The sequence below is a fragment of the Miniopterus natalensis genome, chromosome 9 (genome assembly GCF_054644295.1).
Source record: "Miniopterus natalensis isolate mMinNat1 chromosome 9, mMinNat1.hap1, whole genome shotgun sequence".
NCBI lineage: Eukaryota > Metazoa > Chordata > Mammalia > Chiroptera > Miniopteridae > Miniopterus > Miniopterus natalensis.
The window spans coordinates 26,890,395-26,908,601 of record NC_142089.1 but is presented as its reverse complement, the minus strand read 5'-3'; the positions used below and the strand labels follow the sequence as shown (position 1 = coordinate 26,908,601).

General features: G+C 36.2%; 1 protein-coding gene across 1 annotated transcript in view; it reads left to right on the top strand.

Annotated features, from left to right (window-relative positions):
• Positions 1 to 18,207, top strand: part of PIK3R3 (phosphoinositide-3-kinase regulatory subunit 3) — a 64,381-nt gene that overhangs the window by 19,092 nt on the left and 27,082 nt on the right. Inside the window, exons 2-4 of the mRNA XM_016199275.2 lie at positions 8,043 to 8,151; positions 9,983 to 10,081; positions 17,441 to 17,621. Of these exons, the coding sequence (XP_016054761.2) occupies positions 8,043 to 8,151; positions 9,983 to 10,081; positions 17,441 to 17,621 (389 nt within the window). The remainder of the gene's footprint in view (positions 1 to 8,042; positions 8,152 to 9,982; positions 10,082 to 17,440; positions 17,622 to 18,207) is intronic.

Sequence of the window (18,207 nt, the reverse complement as noted above, 5' to 3'; positions counted from 1 at the left end):
ATCGAACCTTGACCTCTTTCTTGGTTCATGAGTTGACTCTCAACCCCTAAACCACACCGGCTGGGCATGAATCTCTTTTTCATTGGTAACCACAAAATATCTGTATTTTTAGGTCTTTTGGGGGTCTTGTCAGTTTCTCCAGAGAATCTCCCTAAATTCTGCCTAGGGGTACAAGGTTGGTGGCTCAGGGTTCAGAGAACTGAGGTGGGGGAGGGGGTTGGGACATTTACCTATTTAGTAGACTTCTCCTTAATTCTCTTTTCAATTAGGGACTTACCCCTAGCCTCAGCTGTGTTTAGTGTTCCCTGAGTCCAAATGCCTCTGTAATTGCTTCTCTGGACTGACGAGTTGACAGTTGGTCTTTGTCTGGGTGGGGGAGGGGTAGTTGCCCGGTTGCTTGGGGTTGGGGGGAGAACTGTGCCTTCTATGTAGACTTTCAGCCAATCCTCTTATTTTCAGCTCCATCCTCAATCCTCTCTTCAGAGATGCATTGTGCCTCCAATTCTTGGTTTTTCCAGAGTACTGCAGTGTGAATCAGGTTGCTTTTTTACTGGACTTGCTCTCTTCAGGCTTAGGTTTCAGTTTTTGCACTCCACCAGGTCAGATTCATCTGGTTACTTTTCCTGTAGTAAAGTTTTGTTGCTGTTGTTTCCTCCTCTGATCTCTTTGCTACTATGTGTTCATACCTTTAAAAATATATTGCCAATTTGGAGTGATTTATAGAGGGAGTGAAGAATCACATATATTTAATCTACTGTATTTTATGTATTTTAGCTACTGTACTCTACTTGCATTTTTTTTTTTTTAACCCCATCAGAGCTTTTCAAAGAGAGACAGCTGTAAGCTCCTTGCCACTCAGTTTCGACCAGCAGCATTGGCATCACCTGGAAGCTTGTGCGAAATGCGGAATTCCAGGCCCCAGGTCATACCTAGCAAACCATATTCTGTATTTTACAAGATTCCTGGGTGATTTATAACCACATTAATTCACTGTGCCTGCTATAGTGCTTGACACATATTGGGTATCTTCTTTTGGACAATCAGAAATTTAGAAAAGTCTCTGTAGTTAGAAATACTACTTTGGGAGCAGAGTGTAGGTATTATTTGAAGTTATGGGAATAGATGGGAGAACAGAATAAAAAGAGTGCCAGGGGAATAAAAGTTTTAAGGTGTGGATGAAGGAAAAGAGGTCCTAGGAAATCTCAGAGCTAAGGAGGAACAGAGGCCCAGAGGCCCTGAGGAAAATGAGCAGCCTTTTAAGAGAGAAGGCTGCAAGGTTAGCAATGACCTTCATGAAGAGCCAGATTTCAGAGAAGGCTGAGAAGTGGGAACAAAATACTTTCTGGGAAGTTATCGAAATTATAAAATAGTTTATTTAATTAGAATGTACGGAGAATGATTAGGGAGGAAGCTCCAGAGGATATAATGAAAGGATTAGCAATAAGATGGTTTGCTGGGGAGGCAGCTCAGAGCAATATTGGGGTGATTACACAGGAGATGACAGGTAGCTAAAATGAACTTCCGCTTTTCCCCACCTCATACTCCCCATGTGCTAGGCATTTCTTTTAATTCTCTCTTGGTCGGTCTCTCCCTCCACCCTCCCACCCACCCCTGCCTCCCATCCTCTGTTTTAAATACCTGCTGTTCCTTTAGTTTGGGATACTATATGTCTTGTCTTCCTTGACTCCAGATTTAGTGCCCTATTTTGTGCTCCATGGCACCCTATTCTTTGTCTCTCTCTATTTAAAAAAAAATTAAGATATAGGCATTTACCATAACATTCACCTTTTAAAATATACTTTAAAAATACTTTCTCTTTAATAAGTCAGATAGAGAAAGACAGATACCATGTGATTTCACTTATGTGTGGAATCTAAAGAGCAAAATAAATGAGCATACAAAACAGAAAGACTCGTAGATATAGAGAGCAGACTGATGGTTTCCAGTGGAGAGAGGGATTGGGGGAGTGGGTGAAAAAGGTGAAGGGATTAAGAAATAAAGATTGGGCCCAGCCTGTGGCTCAGTGGTTCAGCTTTGATTTATGATCCAGGAGATTGTAGTTCGATTCCTGGTCAGGGCATATGCCCGGGTTGCAGGCTCGATCCCCAGCAAGGGGTGTGCAGGAGGCAGCCGATCAATGACTCTCTCTCATCGTTGATGTTTCTATTTCTCCCTCCTTCTCCCTCCTCTCTCTAAAATCAATAAAAATATATTAGAAGAAAAAAAAAAGAAATACAGATTGGTAATCACAAAATAGTCATGGGGATGTAAAGTACAGCATAGGGAATACTGTCAATAATATTGCAATATCTGTGTATAGTGTCAGTGGGTACTTAAAATGTAGAGGGGGACCACTTTGTAAAGTATATGATTGTCTAACCACTATGTTGTACACCTGAAACTAATACAAAATAATATTGAATGTAAACTGTAATTGAAAAAGAAAAAATACTTTCTCTTTACTGCGTTTAATCACAATATAGTATTGTATGTTTTACTTATTTGAATTGCCTACTGGACTGTCTGTCTTATTACTATCTTTGGCATCTATCCTAGCACCAAAGCTGGCAGCTGATATTTATTCATTGCTATTTCTCATATGCTATTTTAAGTTTACACATATTAACTCATTTAATCCTTATAGGATATAGGTACAACCTTAGCACCACTTTATGAATGGAAGATACAAAGGCCTAGAATAGTAGGTTCTCAGTCAGTACTTGTTGAATGAACACATTTATTGTATATGTACCAGGCACTGTACTGTATGTTTGGGTTACAGTAGGATAGTCTTTGGTCAGGATTTTGACAGAATGTTGATTAAAACTTGACATAGCAATAAGAAGGAACAAATGATTGATACATGGAATAACTTGGAATGGAATCTCAAGGGAATTATACTGAGTGAAAAAAATAAAAGTCAAGTCCAAAAGGTCACATAATGTATTATTCCATTTATATAGCATTCTTGAAATAAAATTATAGAAATGGGGGGGGGGGACTTGATCCTGAAATGGGGGAAAGATAGCTGGCCCCTGGTTTTTGTGGTATTTAATGGAATCAAAAGGCTTGAAGGTCTCTGACTTTGTTATATAACTATATGTGCCTCATTTTTTCCCCCCAGCACACACTGGAGACATATGTTCTAATATTCTTTTAGCTTTTCTTTCATTTTTGATTTAAAATCATCCTTCATAAAGTCAAATTGCAGCATAGACTGTGAGGGCTGAAATCTGTCATTCCTCCCTGGTTTTAATAAGTACCTAATTTTTATTCTTAAAAAAATTAAATATTTTATTTGGAAATAATTTCAAACTTACAGAAAAGATGCAAAAATAAGAATACGAAGGACACCCAATATGTCCTTTACTCAGGTTCTCCTGTTAACATGTTATTTCATTTGCTTTATCACTCATGCTCTTTCTTTATGTAAAATAATATTCCAGTTTTTCTGAATTATTTGAAAATAAGTTACATTCATCCTGGCCCTTAACCCCTAAATACCTCAATATGTATTTCCTAAGAATAGGAACATTTCTTTACATACCACAGTGCACTACAGTTATCAACTTCTGTACATTTAATACAGTACTTTCATGTAGTGTTTGTAGATTATTTGTAGATTACGACCAAGAATTAATTTTTTATAGTGCCTCAGTTCCTAAATACTTTCTTTAGTTAAAAAAATCAAAGTGAATTTTTGAAAGTTTTTTAAAAAGTCAGAAAATAAATTAAAATGAAAATTTACTTATAACCTATTATTTCTGTTTTTTTGTTGTTAAAACATACATAAGAAACCATACATACACAGGTAAAGAAAGTGCTCTCCTGTGCTGTTCCCGCATCCCTGTTTTGTATATTGTTAACAGTTTGTGTAGTCTACCTGATGTCTTTATGTGTATATATTTGTTCATATATGCACATATTAAAATTGACTTTAAAATATCTTTGTGTATTGCTAATATTAAAAACTTGCACTATAGTTCTCAAAAGGGGAAGAGAAATACTTTTCATTGTATACTAAATAGAAATAAAAGTACTAGGCATTTATGGATACTTATTTAGAAAGGTATGTACTTAGGTGCATTTAACTCATCACTCAACATTGCAGTGCCTATGCAAGAACTACTTTGTCAAAGAATTGAAAGGTAATTAATGTACCCTAATTAGCTTTTCCTCAATATGTTTTACTGAACATACTTAATATATATGTGATTTGGAATTTTTTTTTTTTACCTTTATTTACAATATCATAGTTGGAAGTGACATATAAGGATAAATCTGCTTATCTCCATGTAACTAGAAGGTTATTTAAGGTAAATTTTTAATTTACTTTTGTCCAGTAAATTTTATAATTTACATGGGGAGGGGAATCAGCTACCAGAGAACACAAAAACACTTTGAAGACACAGGCAAGTTCAGTTGAGCTAAATTTGAACATACCCATGATTTTAGGAATAATGAATTATCTTGAAATTTACCCTTCTGGATTATAAAGTCTTTAAGTATAGGGACTGTGTCTATTTAGTTTATTGCTGTATTTCTAGCTTTTAGAACATAGGAGAGGTTTTTAAAAAATATTTATTTAATATATGTATGGAGTGATGATAGATAAGAATGTAGAAATAAGTCCAGTATTGCATTCATTTCAGCTCTTCATTATGATTGTGTTCTTTTAGCAGCTTTATGTAGGAATTGCTTTGTAATCATATTTCATTCTTATATTTCTTCAGATGAGAAAAAGCAAGGTACAAGGAGGCTGTGAGAAGCCCAATGAAATAGAAGTGAAATGGTCATTATATATTTGTTGGTGGTAGAGCTATCAGTGAACTATCATTATCCATAAGTAGCAGCTTCCCCACATAGCCTGGTCAACTCAATTCCGTTTAGAGCTCCTGCAGAGAAGGTTTATAGACAACAGCAAGTCTTTGTGACTCCTTTTGGTGATTAGGTTGTAACCCACCTGCTGATTCAAGGAGGCAGATTGGTTCTTATTGGGACCTGCTGGTCATGGCACTCAGTTCAGTAAGGACTAGGTTTGAGAAGCTTAGTGTTTGAACTTAAAGTTTCCACAGGAGGGGATCAATTGCTTCTTTTGCTAGGTTTCCATTACACTTTGCTTTTACCTTTATTATAGTATTTATCTCATTCTGCTGAGTATTATGGTTAGATGTTTCTATATATCATTCCTTCTAGATTTGTTCTTTTGAATGCTGGGAACACCTTGTCTTTGTACGTTTCATAACTATAACACAGTGCTTTGTATAGCATAAGTTTCAACTGTAAATCTTTATAAGTGGATAACTAGAAGAATGCTAAATTTTGCAAAATTGGAGTTCCAACTGTAGGTACTTTAATAAGCCACATCAAATCTTTTTCAAACAAGACAGGTACAAATAAGTATCCACTTAGAAAAAAAGTATGGATTATAGCAAGCTCTCCTCAATCTAATAATTTCAGAAGTCTGAAATTTGTTTTTTTAATAACAGCTTTATTGAGATATAATTTACATACCATAGAATTCACCCACTTAATGTGTGTGTATAATTCAATAGTTTTTAGTGTATTCACAGAGCTCTGTAACCTTTACCACAAACAATTTTGTAAATGAAGAATAATTTACAGGGAATCAACAGTAGAGTACATGAAGTAGAGAATCACATCAGTGGTTTGGAATATAAGGAAGCAGAAAACCACCAATCAGAACGGCAAAAAGAAAAAAGAATAAAAAAATGAGAATAGTGTAAGGAGCTTCTAGGACAACTTCAAGTGAACCAACATTCTTATCATGTGGGTACGGAAAGGAGAAGAGAGAGAGCAAGAAATTAAAAACCTACTTGAAAAAATAATGTTGGAAAACTTCCCTAACATGGTGAAGGAAATAGATGTATAAGCCCAGGAAGTGTAGAGAGTCCCAAACAAGATGAGCCCACATCAAGACACCTCATAATTAAAATACCAGAGGTTAAAGATAGAGAACTTTAAAAGCAGCAAGATAAGACCAGTTAGTTACCTACAAAGGCACTTCCATAAGACTGTCAGCTGATTTCTCAACAGAAACTTTGTTGGCCAGATGGGATTGACACAAAATATTCAAAGTGATGAAAAGCAAAAACCTACAAGATTACCCAGCAAAGCTATCATTTAGAATCAAAGGACAGATGAAGAGTTTCCCAGACAAGAAAAAGCTAAGGGAGCTTATCACCACCACACCAGTATCACAAGAAATGTTAAAGGCTCTTCTTTAAAAATAAAAATAAAACAGAAAAAAAAGATGGCAATAGTTATGTATCTATCAACAGTTACTTTAAATGCAAATGGATTAAATGCTCCAATCAAAAGACATATATGGTGGCTGAATGGATAACAAAACAAGAACCTTTCATATGCTGTCTACTAGAAACTCACTTCAGATCAAAAGCCACACACAGACTGAAAGTAAAGGAGTGGAAAAAGATATGAAAATGGAAACAAAACAAAATAAAAAGCTTATGTAGCAGTACTTAACCCAGATAAAAAAAAGACTCAAAAAATTTGTTTTAATTTGCTTGATTTTTTTAGAGAAATAAAGAAAGAGCGGAGAGAGAGAGACATCAATTTGTTGTTTCACTTATTTATGCATTCATTGGTTGATTCTTCTATGTGCCCTGACCGGAGATTGAACCCCGAACCCTGGCTCTTTGGGACCATGCTACAATCCAGTGAGCTACCTGGGCCAGGGCCAAACAAAATAGACTTTAAAACAAAGGCTACAACAAGAGACAAAGAAGGACCCAGCAACTCCATTTCTGGATATTTCTCTCAAGAAACCCAAAACGCTAAATCAAGAAGATATGCACATCTGTATGTTTATTGCAGCGTTATTTGCAATAGCCAAGATATAGAAGCAACCTAAGTGTTCATCAATAGGTGAATGGATAAAGAAGAAGTGATGCATGTATATGATAGAATATGACTCAGCCATGAAAAAGAATGAAATATTGCCATCTGTGACAACATGGATGGATCTAGAGGGTATTGTGCTGAGTGAAATAAGTCCGAGAAGGACAAATGCCAGATATTTCACTTACATGTGGAATTTAAAAAGAAACAGAACAGAAGCAGCCTCATAGATACAGAGAACATTTTGATGGTTGCCAGGTGGGAGAGGGGTTGGAGAGATGGGTGGAAAAAGTGAAGGGATTTAGAAGTACAAATTGGTACTTACCGAATAGTCATGGGGATGTAAAGCATAGGGAATATAGTCAATAATATTGTAATAACTATATATGGTGTCAGATGGGTACTATATTTATTGGGGTGATCACTTCATAAGTTACATAAATGTCTAATCATGGGGCTGTACACATGAAACTAATATAATATTCTATGTCAACTGTAATTTTAAAATAAAAACTAAATTAAAAAAATAGGAAGGGAAGAGCCCCAAATAGTTTGAAGTTTTCACTTTTCAGGCAATTGTTGGTATAGTTCTAAAAGGATTTTTTTTGGCTAATGTTTTAGATTTTTTTAAAAATATGTTTTTATTGATTTCAGAAAGAGGAAGGGAGAGGGAGAAACATCAGTGATGAAAGAGAGTCATTGATTGGCTGCCTCCTGCAAGATTGAGCCTGCAACCCTGGGCATGTGCCCTGACCAGGAATCGAACCATGACCTTCTGGTTCATAGATGGACTGTCAACCATTGAACTGGGCTGGTTGGGCGAATGTTTAAGATTTAATGTAAACCCTGGCCTGTGTGGCTGAGTTGGTTGAGTGTCATCCCATGCACTGAAAGGTTGCCAGTTCGATTCCCAGTCAGGACACATACCCAGATTGGAGTGTGTGTGGGAGGCAACCAATTGATGTTTCTCTCTCATATCAATGTCTCTCTCTCCCTCCCTCTCCCTTATATAAAAATATATTTAGAAATGAAAAGATTTAATGTAAAATAACACAATTTGATTTATAATTATTTGAATCTTAGTGGGCGATTCCTGACTGAGGAAATTAGAAAACAAATGATAATTTACATCTACAAAACAATATTCATTTCTCTTCCAGCTCTTCCACCAAAGCCACCTAAGCCAATGACTTCACCTGTTACAAATGGACTGAAGGACAGTTCTGTTTCTCTTCAGGATGCAGAATGGTACTGGGGGGATATTTCAAGGTAATTAGAATGTTATTATAATTGAATACAGTTTTTAAAAAAATCATTTTTGAGAATTAGTAGTTAAAAGATTTTAATATCCCATCGGTTGTCTTTTAAAGATTACCATTTAAGAGATTGTGTGAGAACATTTCAAAAGTTTCTAAATGCTTTTCTTCCCACAAAAAAAAAAGTGACAAGAAAGTCTTTAAATTATGGGTGTGATTTTACTTTTAATACTGTATTGGTGATAGATTTCTGAATAAATGATACATACTCTTAAGATAGTTACACATGTTTTAGGATAAAAGTTACTTATAGGTATTTAATTTTCCTTACCTTTGGTCTCTAAGGCAGTGGTTCCACAATCTTTATGTGGGCAAGAATCAATTGGGTGGGGCCCAGGAATCTGTATTTAACAAGCTCCCCAAGTGATTTTGGTGCACTCTTCACACACCTCATTTTGGGAAACAGGACTCTAGGACAGATTTCTCTTTGAATAAAATGTGGTTTTGGAAAATTTTGAATCTAGAGAAGGTATATACACACACACACACTATATATATTTTAAAAATTTGAATATTGTATTTTCTTGTTTTTAAAAAGCACTACACATTTCTGCCAACTCAGGTTTCAGGTTGATGCTGTATCCCTCAATATGCTTGTCCATTCTCTCCCATTATCAAAGTTGCACTGATTCCTTTCTTCTTTTCCTTACCATTTTAACCATCTTTAAATGTACAGGTCAGTGGCATAAAGTACATTTACATTGTTGTTCACCCATCACCACCATTCATCTCTGGAACTATTTCATCTTCCCAAAGTGAAACTCTGTACCCATTAATGATACACTGACTCCCCTTTCCTCCTATTCTCCCCAGCCCCTCCTTGGTAACCACCATCCTACTTTCTGTTTCTATGAATTTGACTACTATAGCAATATCTCCAAGGTTCATCCACGCTGTAGCATGTGTCAGAACTTACTTCCTTTTTAAAGCTGAACAATATTCCATTTAATATATATTTACTTACTTATCTGGACATTTGTCTTTGATGAATATTTGGATTGTTTCCAGCTTTTGGCTAGTGAATAATGCTGCTATGAACATTAGTGTATTAATGCTCAAGTCCCTGCTTTCATTTATTTTGGCTATATACTCAGAAGTAGAATTTCTAGGTCATATGGTAATTCTATATTTAATTTTTTGAAGAAAATATATTTTATATTAAAATTATCAGAAAAATTTTAATTTAGCATTGTACAATAAAAGGATCTATTATATTTAATTACCATTTAAGTTTATATTTTAAGACCCTGTGGTTCTATACTTCAAGGGTCTTTTATGTCCTGCCATTTCCTTTGAGTGTCCTAGTTGTTTCTTAAAGTCCCACACCAGCTTTGCAGAGGAATTTGTTATCAGTATAAATTCATATCAGAGGACATTATATTGAAAGATTGTGAATTTAGTGAATTTCCCCCCTCTTTGATGAGACACACAGCTGACATTGTTGCTTAACTATAACCTTTCTAAACAGTTGCTGGTTTTTCCTGAAACTCTACAAGTTCAGACCTGCCTAAGGAATCCCTAAAGGTTTAAGGGCAACACTATCCCTTGTAGACAGTTGAAATCTGGAAAAGTTTAAGAAGTAAACAGCCCTTCCTTAGATTGCATAACACTGAAAATCAAAACAGAATGAACATACCTAGGGGGAAGAACTAAATGACATCTGAAGGCCGCACGATTCTATAACCTTAGACGTACCCACCTCCCAAGTAGCCTTAGTAATAACATGTGAACAGAACAAATGACGCCTTTTTTTTTCTTTTCTCATTTTTCCTGTAATTCTTCAGGGAGGAGGTAAATGACAAATTAAGGGACATGCCAGATGGTACCTTCTTGGTCAGAGATGCCTCAACAAAAATGCAGGGAGATTATACTTTGACTTTACGGTGAGTATTTTTCAGCATTTTGGTTAGTGTTCTACTAGCATTATTTATTTCTGGTATACAGACATTTCTGTATTTTGTTTAAATCTTTACACATTTTTCATATTTTAATTTAATCTAGATACATAATTTTTAGTTGTTTGGCTAACTATCCTTTTTCTATACATTAAATATTTAAATGTCTTATAAAAATGATAATTTTTGTTTTTATGTAGCAATAAAGTGAAAAAGCTTAAATGCAAGGAAATAAGATGTATACTGTTGACCTTATGAGTGAAGTAGAAGTCATGTGCACAGCCTAAGGTTCATGATATATTGGGAATCCACCCCTCTAATAACCCTATTGTCTTCCTTAATGCAGACTTCAGAGTTAAAAATTCAGCCTTATTTGGGCTGATGATGATATGTAGAAGATAACAATTCGCAGTCTATATCATGCTGTCCATGTGGGTATATTTACAAAGATGGGACATATATTTTAAAAGGTTAGGAAAACTGTTTTAGATATTCCCACATTTAATTTTAACAATTAAAATAGTCTAATTACAATAAAGTCTTGTGATTTTTTTTTTTTTTTTTTTATGAAGGGACTATCTAAAGAAAAGAATAATAACAACTGCAATGATAACAACTTCCTTGTACTAAGCATTTTACATGTAATGTCTTATATATTTCTCACAGCCTCATGAGGTATAGGTATTAATATTTCCATTTTATAGATGAAGTAACTGAAGCTTAACTTGGTTAAGAAAGTTGCCTAAGGACACATAACTAGTAAGTGGCAGAGGACGGGTTCAAATCCAGGTTTATCTGGCTCTTAGCTGCCTTTCCATCCTAATATCTTTAAGGAAAATAATCCCATATTTTATGCTAGAAATTTGGAATCACTATATTAGTTTCTGGTAAGGACATTAAGAAGTTAATACCTTAGGACTGCAGTTGTGCTGAGGAATAATCAGTGTTCTACATTGATTCAAAACAGTTTTTTCTCACTCGATTCAGGCTTCTGTCTTATCACTCTACAGGGACTGCTAAACCAACGGCCACTTCTCTCTTCTTACCTTGCCTGACCTCTTAGCAGCATTAGTCATAGACACTTCTTCCTAGAAACAGTTTATCGTCTTGACTGTCGTGATATCATGCTCTTTTGATTCCCCCCCCCCAGTTCTATGCCACTCCTTTAGTCAATATCTAAATGAATACCTTGCTGACTGGTCATGAGTATACTTGTGTTTCCGTGTCTGAATGTTGCTGACCGGTCATGAGATAATTTGTGTCGGCACTTACATTACTTTAAGTAATTTTAAGGTCTGAAAGCAATGTAGAGTTTTAAAACAGTGGAAAAGTAGCCAGCTGCACGGGCGAGTTCTGGCTCGAAATAGCCGGTCAGCAAGGTGTTAAGTGTTCCTGGACGAAGCCTCCTCTTCTCTGTATTCATTCTCCCACGGCAAAGTTTGTCCTGTCCCCTGGTTTTAATAAACAATTATGCAGTGATGATTCATAAACCTTATCTCCAGCTCTGACCTTCAGAACTCCAGATGCATATATCTAGTTGTCTTATTGGCTTTGTCACCACATAACTAGTGGATATACTAATTTTAACATGGTCAATGCAGAATTTTTTATTTCAAACCCAGTTTCCCCTACCCAAACTGTTTTTCTTCAAGTCTTTACTTTTTTAAGAAATAGAACCACCATCTCTACAGTTACTCAAGCCACGAGCCTTTTCCCCTCTCTTTCTCTCACCCTCACATCCAATTCATCATTAAACAAGTCCTGCCAACTCTACCTTTAAATCTATATTCGTAATCTCTTCACACTTCTCTGCCATCTAAATCTAAGCCACTATCATCTTGCTTGATCTTTTGTAGTCACCTCCAACAGGCCTCCCAGCATCTTATAACTGCTAATCTTCCCCACTCCTGTTGACCCATTTTCTACACAGCAACCAGAGTGATCATTTTAAGATATGAGTCTAATTACTCCTTTGCTTAAAATTCTTTAAGTTTCTCTACTGCATCTAAGGTAAAGAATTTGGATTTCATTCTAACTTACAAAACTCTATTTGACCTGGGATTGGTCTCCTTCTTACACCTCATTTCTTGTCATTCTCTCTATCCATTACATTTGACCCCACTAGCCTTTCAAGTGATGCTCAGACAAGTGATGCTTATTCTTGTCTCAGGGCCTTTGCAATAGCTGTTCTATCTGCTGTTTGCAGTAGCTGTTCTTTCTGATCATTGCATAATTGGTTCCTTTTTGTCATCAAATCTGTAAATACATGTCACCTCTTCAGATCTTCCCTAATCACTCAATCCAAAGTAGCCAACCAAGGATGTTTATTGCCTCAATTTACTTCTCTGTGTGGGCTGCTCACTGTTTTCATCTTCTCTCCCATCTTGTCTATATCACCCCACAAAAATTTAAGTTCTCTAAGATTAAGGACTTTGATTAATCATTACTATATCCCCAGAGTCTAGATTAGTGTGTAATAATGGATAGGCATTAGATAATAGATGCCTAATAGATAGTTATTAAATGAATGAATGTCCTTATTTATCTGGAAAGTGGTTTTAATCCTACACTAAGGTGCTTTTTTACAATGGGTAGATTCCTAATTACAACTCATTAAAAGCAACAATTTTTATATTTTGGGGATGAGGAAAAGAGCCTGCAAAAGCTATGTAACTTATCTAAAGTTGCAGTGCTCTTCAGAAACAAAGACCATTGTGGGGTCCCACTTATTGCTTTCTAGTCTAGGGCCACCATGAGAATTCTTATGTTAGAGACCTACAGCTGGAAGGGATCGTTAATATTCCCTGGTTCATCTGGGTTTCTCCAGATGTAGGAATTCTCTGCGTAGCATTTTTCAGAAAGGGCCATTATTGAGCTTCCAAGTGATCATTCAGTCATAGGGAGCTAGCATATTCCTTTTGAGGCAGCCCATTTTATTGTTTAAAATAAGGTTATCTTTCTGCTGGATATTGTGCTAGGGCCAGGATTATCACATGAATAAGGCATGGTTTTTCTCTCAAGAATTCATAATCTAGATGTGTAATGGTGGAATGGGAGAGGCACATTTATACTCTACCTTAATGCAGTATCTAAATGTTACATTATGTTACATTAGAGTTCTCCCCATTTTCCTTTTCCCAGCCCCTGGTAACTGTTGTTCTACTTTCTGTCTCTGAATTTGACTATTTCTAATATAAGTAGAATCATACAGTATTTATCCTCTTGTGTCTGGCTTATTTAATGTCAAATAAGGTCTTTAAGTTTCATACATGTTATAGCATATGTCAGAAGTTTCTTCCTTTTTAAGGCTGAATAATATTCTGTTGTATGTATATACTACGTTTTGTTCATTGGTTGGTGGACATTGGCAAAGAATGTTTTAAAATTTTCATGTATCTAGCACAAGGTCTGACATATAGTAGGTACTCAATAAATACTTGAAGGAAGGAATAAGTGAGAGAAAGAAAAAGAGATTTCTCAGAGGAAATGAAAATTGAACTGAGCCTTGACAGATTTTGCTAGGCAGAAAAGTGCTGGTCTTAATTCAATTTAGTAAATTCTCATAGCTCAGTACTAGTTTCTCTGCAGAAGATCAAACAATGAGCTAAAACTTTTGTTTCAAGGAAGACAGTCTAGTGAGGGTAAAGGTAATAAGAAAACGGCTTTGAATTAAACTTACAATAACAGGAGAGTACAAACAATGTGCTTTGAGGGCTTAAAAGAGGGCAAGAGATAACTTGTTGAGAAAATATAGAAATCTGTCCTTCATGGAAGAAATTGCATTTGCAATGTATTTTGAAGAAGGGATTAGGTTTGGATATGTAGAAAGTGGGAGGAGGGTTGCAGGATTGGGTGACAATAGGAAAAAGATGTGGAGGCGAGAAACTAGAGTCCTGTTCTGTGAGATGCGGTCCCATTTGGTTAGTGGGTAGAGTTTGTAAAGAGGAAAAAGTGGTAGGGGGGATAGAAGGTTAGAAAAGGGTCATGTTGAAGAGGGACTTGAATTCCAAAATTTGGAGTTCGTATTTAATATCGTAGATAGGCAGAGGGAACCATTGCATTTTTTCAGCACAGAAATTATATGCTCAGACTGTTAAGAATTGAGAGATAATGGTGATCCAGAAGAGGATTTCTTCTTCTTTTTTTTAAAATATGTCTTTATTGATTTCAGAGAGAGGAAGGGAGAGGGAGAGAGAGATAGAAACATCAATGATGAGAGTTATTGATAGGCTGCCTCCTGCATGCCCCCAACTAGAGATCGAGCCTGCAACCCGGGCATGTGCCCTGACCGGGAATTGAACCACGATCTCCTGGATCATAGGTCGATGCTCAACTGCCTAGCTATACCAGCTGGGCAAGGATTTAGTCTTTAATCATATAATATTTATTAAGTGCCCACAGTGTTAATAGGTACTGCTCTAGGAAAAGGAAATGATGAACAAGCCAGACATGGTCTCTTATCTAGAGTGTTTATGTTCAGAGGTGGGGGAGATTCAATAAACACATAAAAAAGAAATGAGGTAATTTCACAGTTACAAAGTGCTAAATAGGGAATGCATAGGGTTATGTGATAGAGAATATGGGGAAAGGGAATTTAAGATAGTTTTGAAAAGGAGGACCTTTATAAGGGTATGACCTCTGAAAACTGAAGGATTAGAAAGATCCAGCCAGAAAAGCATTCCAGGGAGAAGGAACAGAAAGTGCAAAGACACTGATTTTGGGAAGATTTGGTAGATCCAATGAATACACAGACCACTGTGGCTGGCTTACAGTGTGACCACAGAGTGGTAGGGGATGAAGCTGAAAGTGGGACGAAGCCAGATGCAGAGAGCCTAATGAACCATGGTAAGGACTTTGAATTTTATTTCTAAGTGCAAAAAAACACCACCACCAATACAGGGTTTTAACAAGGGGAATGTCATGATCTAAAGACTGAACACGCTATACCTGGGATAGTGGCTTTAAGAAAGGACTTGAGTCAAAGTAAGGCAGTGGGGAGCTAAGAGCAGAAGGGATTTGATAATAGAATAGGTATGAGGTTGAGAGGGAGTTGAAGGTGACTGTGGTTTGAGCCTGCTGGGCGTAGAATGAATATTCCATTTATAGAAATAGGAAACACTGTCAGGAGCAGTGTTTTACTGGGGAATTGGGAAAGATACTGATTTTTAGCTGCTCCAGAACTTCTAGGTAAAAAATGTATCTAGAATATATCCAGATGTATAGAAGATACCTAGAAGAGAGTATAGGGCCAGAAAAAGATTCAGTATCATCTACCTAGAATAAATGCGATTTTAAGGACCTCAGAGAACGAAAAAGGGTAGAGGCTGAAGGCAAATTCTTTTTGGGGAATGACTGTGATTAGAACCAGGAAGGAAGCAAAGAAAGAGCAGTCTAAGAGGTTGCGAGAAAAGAGTGGTGTCGTAGAAGTCATGGGAGAGTGAAATATTAAGAAGGATATTGGGTGTGGGAAGGGGAAGAAGGAAGGGAGAGTAGAAATTTCAATCACTGCAAAGAATCTGAGCCTGGGGTAGAGCCTGGAGTAGAGTCTATTTGGTCAGAGTCATTGATGACCTTCAAGTGAGAGAAATGAGAGTAAAATCACACTGGAGTGAGTAGGTGGTGAGCAAGTAGAGGTTTTTCAATTCAATGTCCACTTTTAAAGTCAGTAAATAGTGTTCATTGTAGAAAATCTGGATAGTTAACATCTTTAGGAATCAGCTCTATGCTAGGCATTGGGCCAGGTGCTAGGGTTCAAGAGGGAATATCATGGTTCTCTGTTCAGGAAGGTTGTAGTGAGGGAGAGAGACATATAATTAAAAATTCACCATTCCTCAAATACTTCATAGCTTCACTCCCCTCCTTCTCTGCTTAAGAGTCTGTGGTCCACTGTTAAAATTATCCTTGTGAATAGATCCTCAACGAACTTGCTTTCCCTCCATTGTAGTTGCTTAACTATATTCCAACATTTGTAAATTCAACCCTGTCTATTCCTTGCCTATACCTGGACAGCTAAATTTCAAGAAAAATACACCATGCTGACTGGTCTTGCATTAAATTTGTGACTACTAATCTTAAGCAGGATTTTAGTACTGTCCAGATGATTTTCTGCATTTTCAAAATCCATTTGCTCTCCCACTTTCCTAGATCATAATTTCATGTGTTCTTTTTTTTCTCTTCAAATCAATAACACATCTCCCTTTTAATTAAAGAAGTTGCTTCCTGTTACTGAAAACATGGAAGCTGTCAGAAGAGATCTAACTTCCTTATGTTCCTAATGCCACAGCTATCGACATAGTTGCACCTGAATGTGGAGACTGCCTTTCTCCTGTTCCAGTGGGAGGCTGACTCTTCACGCTCTTGTCCAGGATCTACCTCTCTACTTGTGGACTGGATCCCATCTCTGATCTATTCAGGGACACTGCCCAGGGAATTATCTTGTCCTTTTTTTCTGGATCAACAGTTTTTGTCTCTCTACTGAGTCATTCCATTAGCATATAAATATGCTTTACAGGCTCCCATTTAAGAATAATAAAGAAAACTTCCTTGACCCTATATCTCTTTCCAGCTATTTCCCTGCTCTTATTTACAGCAATATTTTTCAAGACAGTTGTTTATAGGCATTCTTTTTCTTCTTCTTTCATTCCCTTTAATCCGTTCCAGTCAGGCACTCATCCTTACCCTTCCACTGAAACCATTTTATCAAGATCACTTAGTGATCTGTACTTTGTCAAGCTCCAAGACATTTACCTAGTTGATTATTTCCTCTTTGTTGAAATGCTTTTTAAAAAATTGTTTTTAGAAATAAATAAATAAATAAATAAATAAATAAATAAATAAATATTTTTTAAGGTAACACACTCTTAGTTCTCCTTTCATTTCATTAATTGCTCTCTTTTGGTTTCCTTTGCTGGTTCTTCCTCATCTGCCTGACCACTAAACACTGGCGTACCCCAGGGCCTAGACCTTGGACCTCTTCTGTTTAGCTGTGCTTATCTAAAGTTCAGGAGAGCTAGAAATATAATTCATTCGGGGGGTGGGGGGGGAAAGATACTTATAGTGTTTTTCTTAAGTGATTATTTTTGCCAGATTTGTTGATACTGAATGCTATATAGGTATGTTGGCCTTTAGTAAGCAAGATATTTATAGACGAAAGAAATAGTTGTAAAAATAACATGACATTATATATACTTTTACACACATAATTATATATGTCTATTCATCTGTTACAGCCTCAACATAATAAAACTTGTTTATTATGTGACATCAAGCTTTCATATCTTCATATGAAAGCAGTACTTCAGTAGAATTTGGGGAGGAAATCTATAGTGGTTGTCTTGTTGTTCACAGGAAAGGAGGCAATAATAAGTTAATAAAGATCTATCATCGAGATGGTAAATATGGCTTTTCTGACCCTCTGACATTTAATTCTGTGGTGGAGCTCATTAACCACTATCATCATGAATCTCTTGCTCAGTACAATCCCAAACTTGATGTGAAGCTGATGTACCCAGTGTCCAAATACCAACAGGTATGATCACACAAGTTCTTGATAGCTATTCAGCAAGTCATTACTTAACATGATTATTTGATTATAATTTACCAGGCTTATCAGTTTAAAAAAAATCTAGTTCATTTAAAATTTTCTACTGAAGATTTAAGAATTTTAGAACTTATTTTGTGACAACTATTAATAACTTGTTGCATGTATTTATTAATTTTATATAAAAAATACTTTCATTTATGTTTTCTATTTATACTTTATTTCTTAATTTTTGTTGTTGTTAATCCTCACCTGAGGATATTTTTTCCATTGATTTGGTTTTTGGTTTGTTGTGTTGTTGTTTTTTAGAGAGAGTGGGAGGGAGGGAGGAAGGAAGGAAGAGAGAGAGAGAAAGAGAAAGATCGATATGAGGGAGACACATCAAGATTGGTTGCCTCCTTCACATGCCTGAGAAGGCCAGGGATGGAACCTGAAACCCTTTGGTACATGGGCCGATGCTCTAACCACTGAGCCACACAGGCCAGGGCTATTTCTTAATTTTTAAAGTATTAAATATTTTGCTGTGATAGAAAGACTGATCTTAGTGTTAACAAAAGGGTTTAGTGCTTTTGCA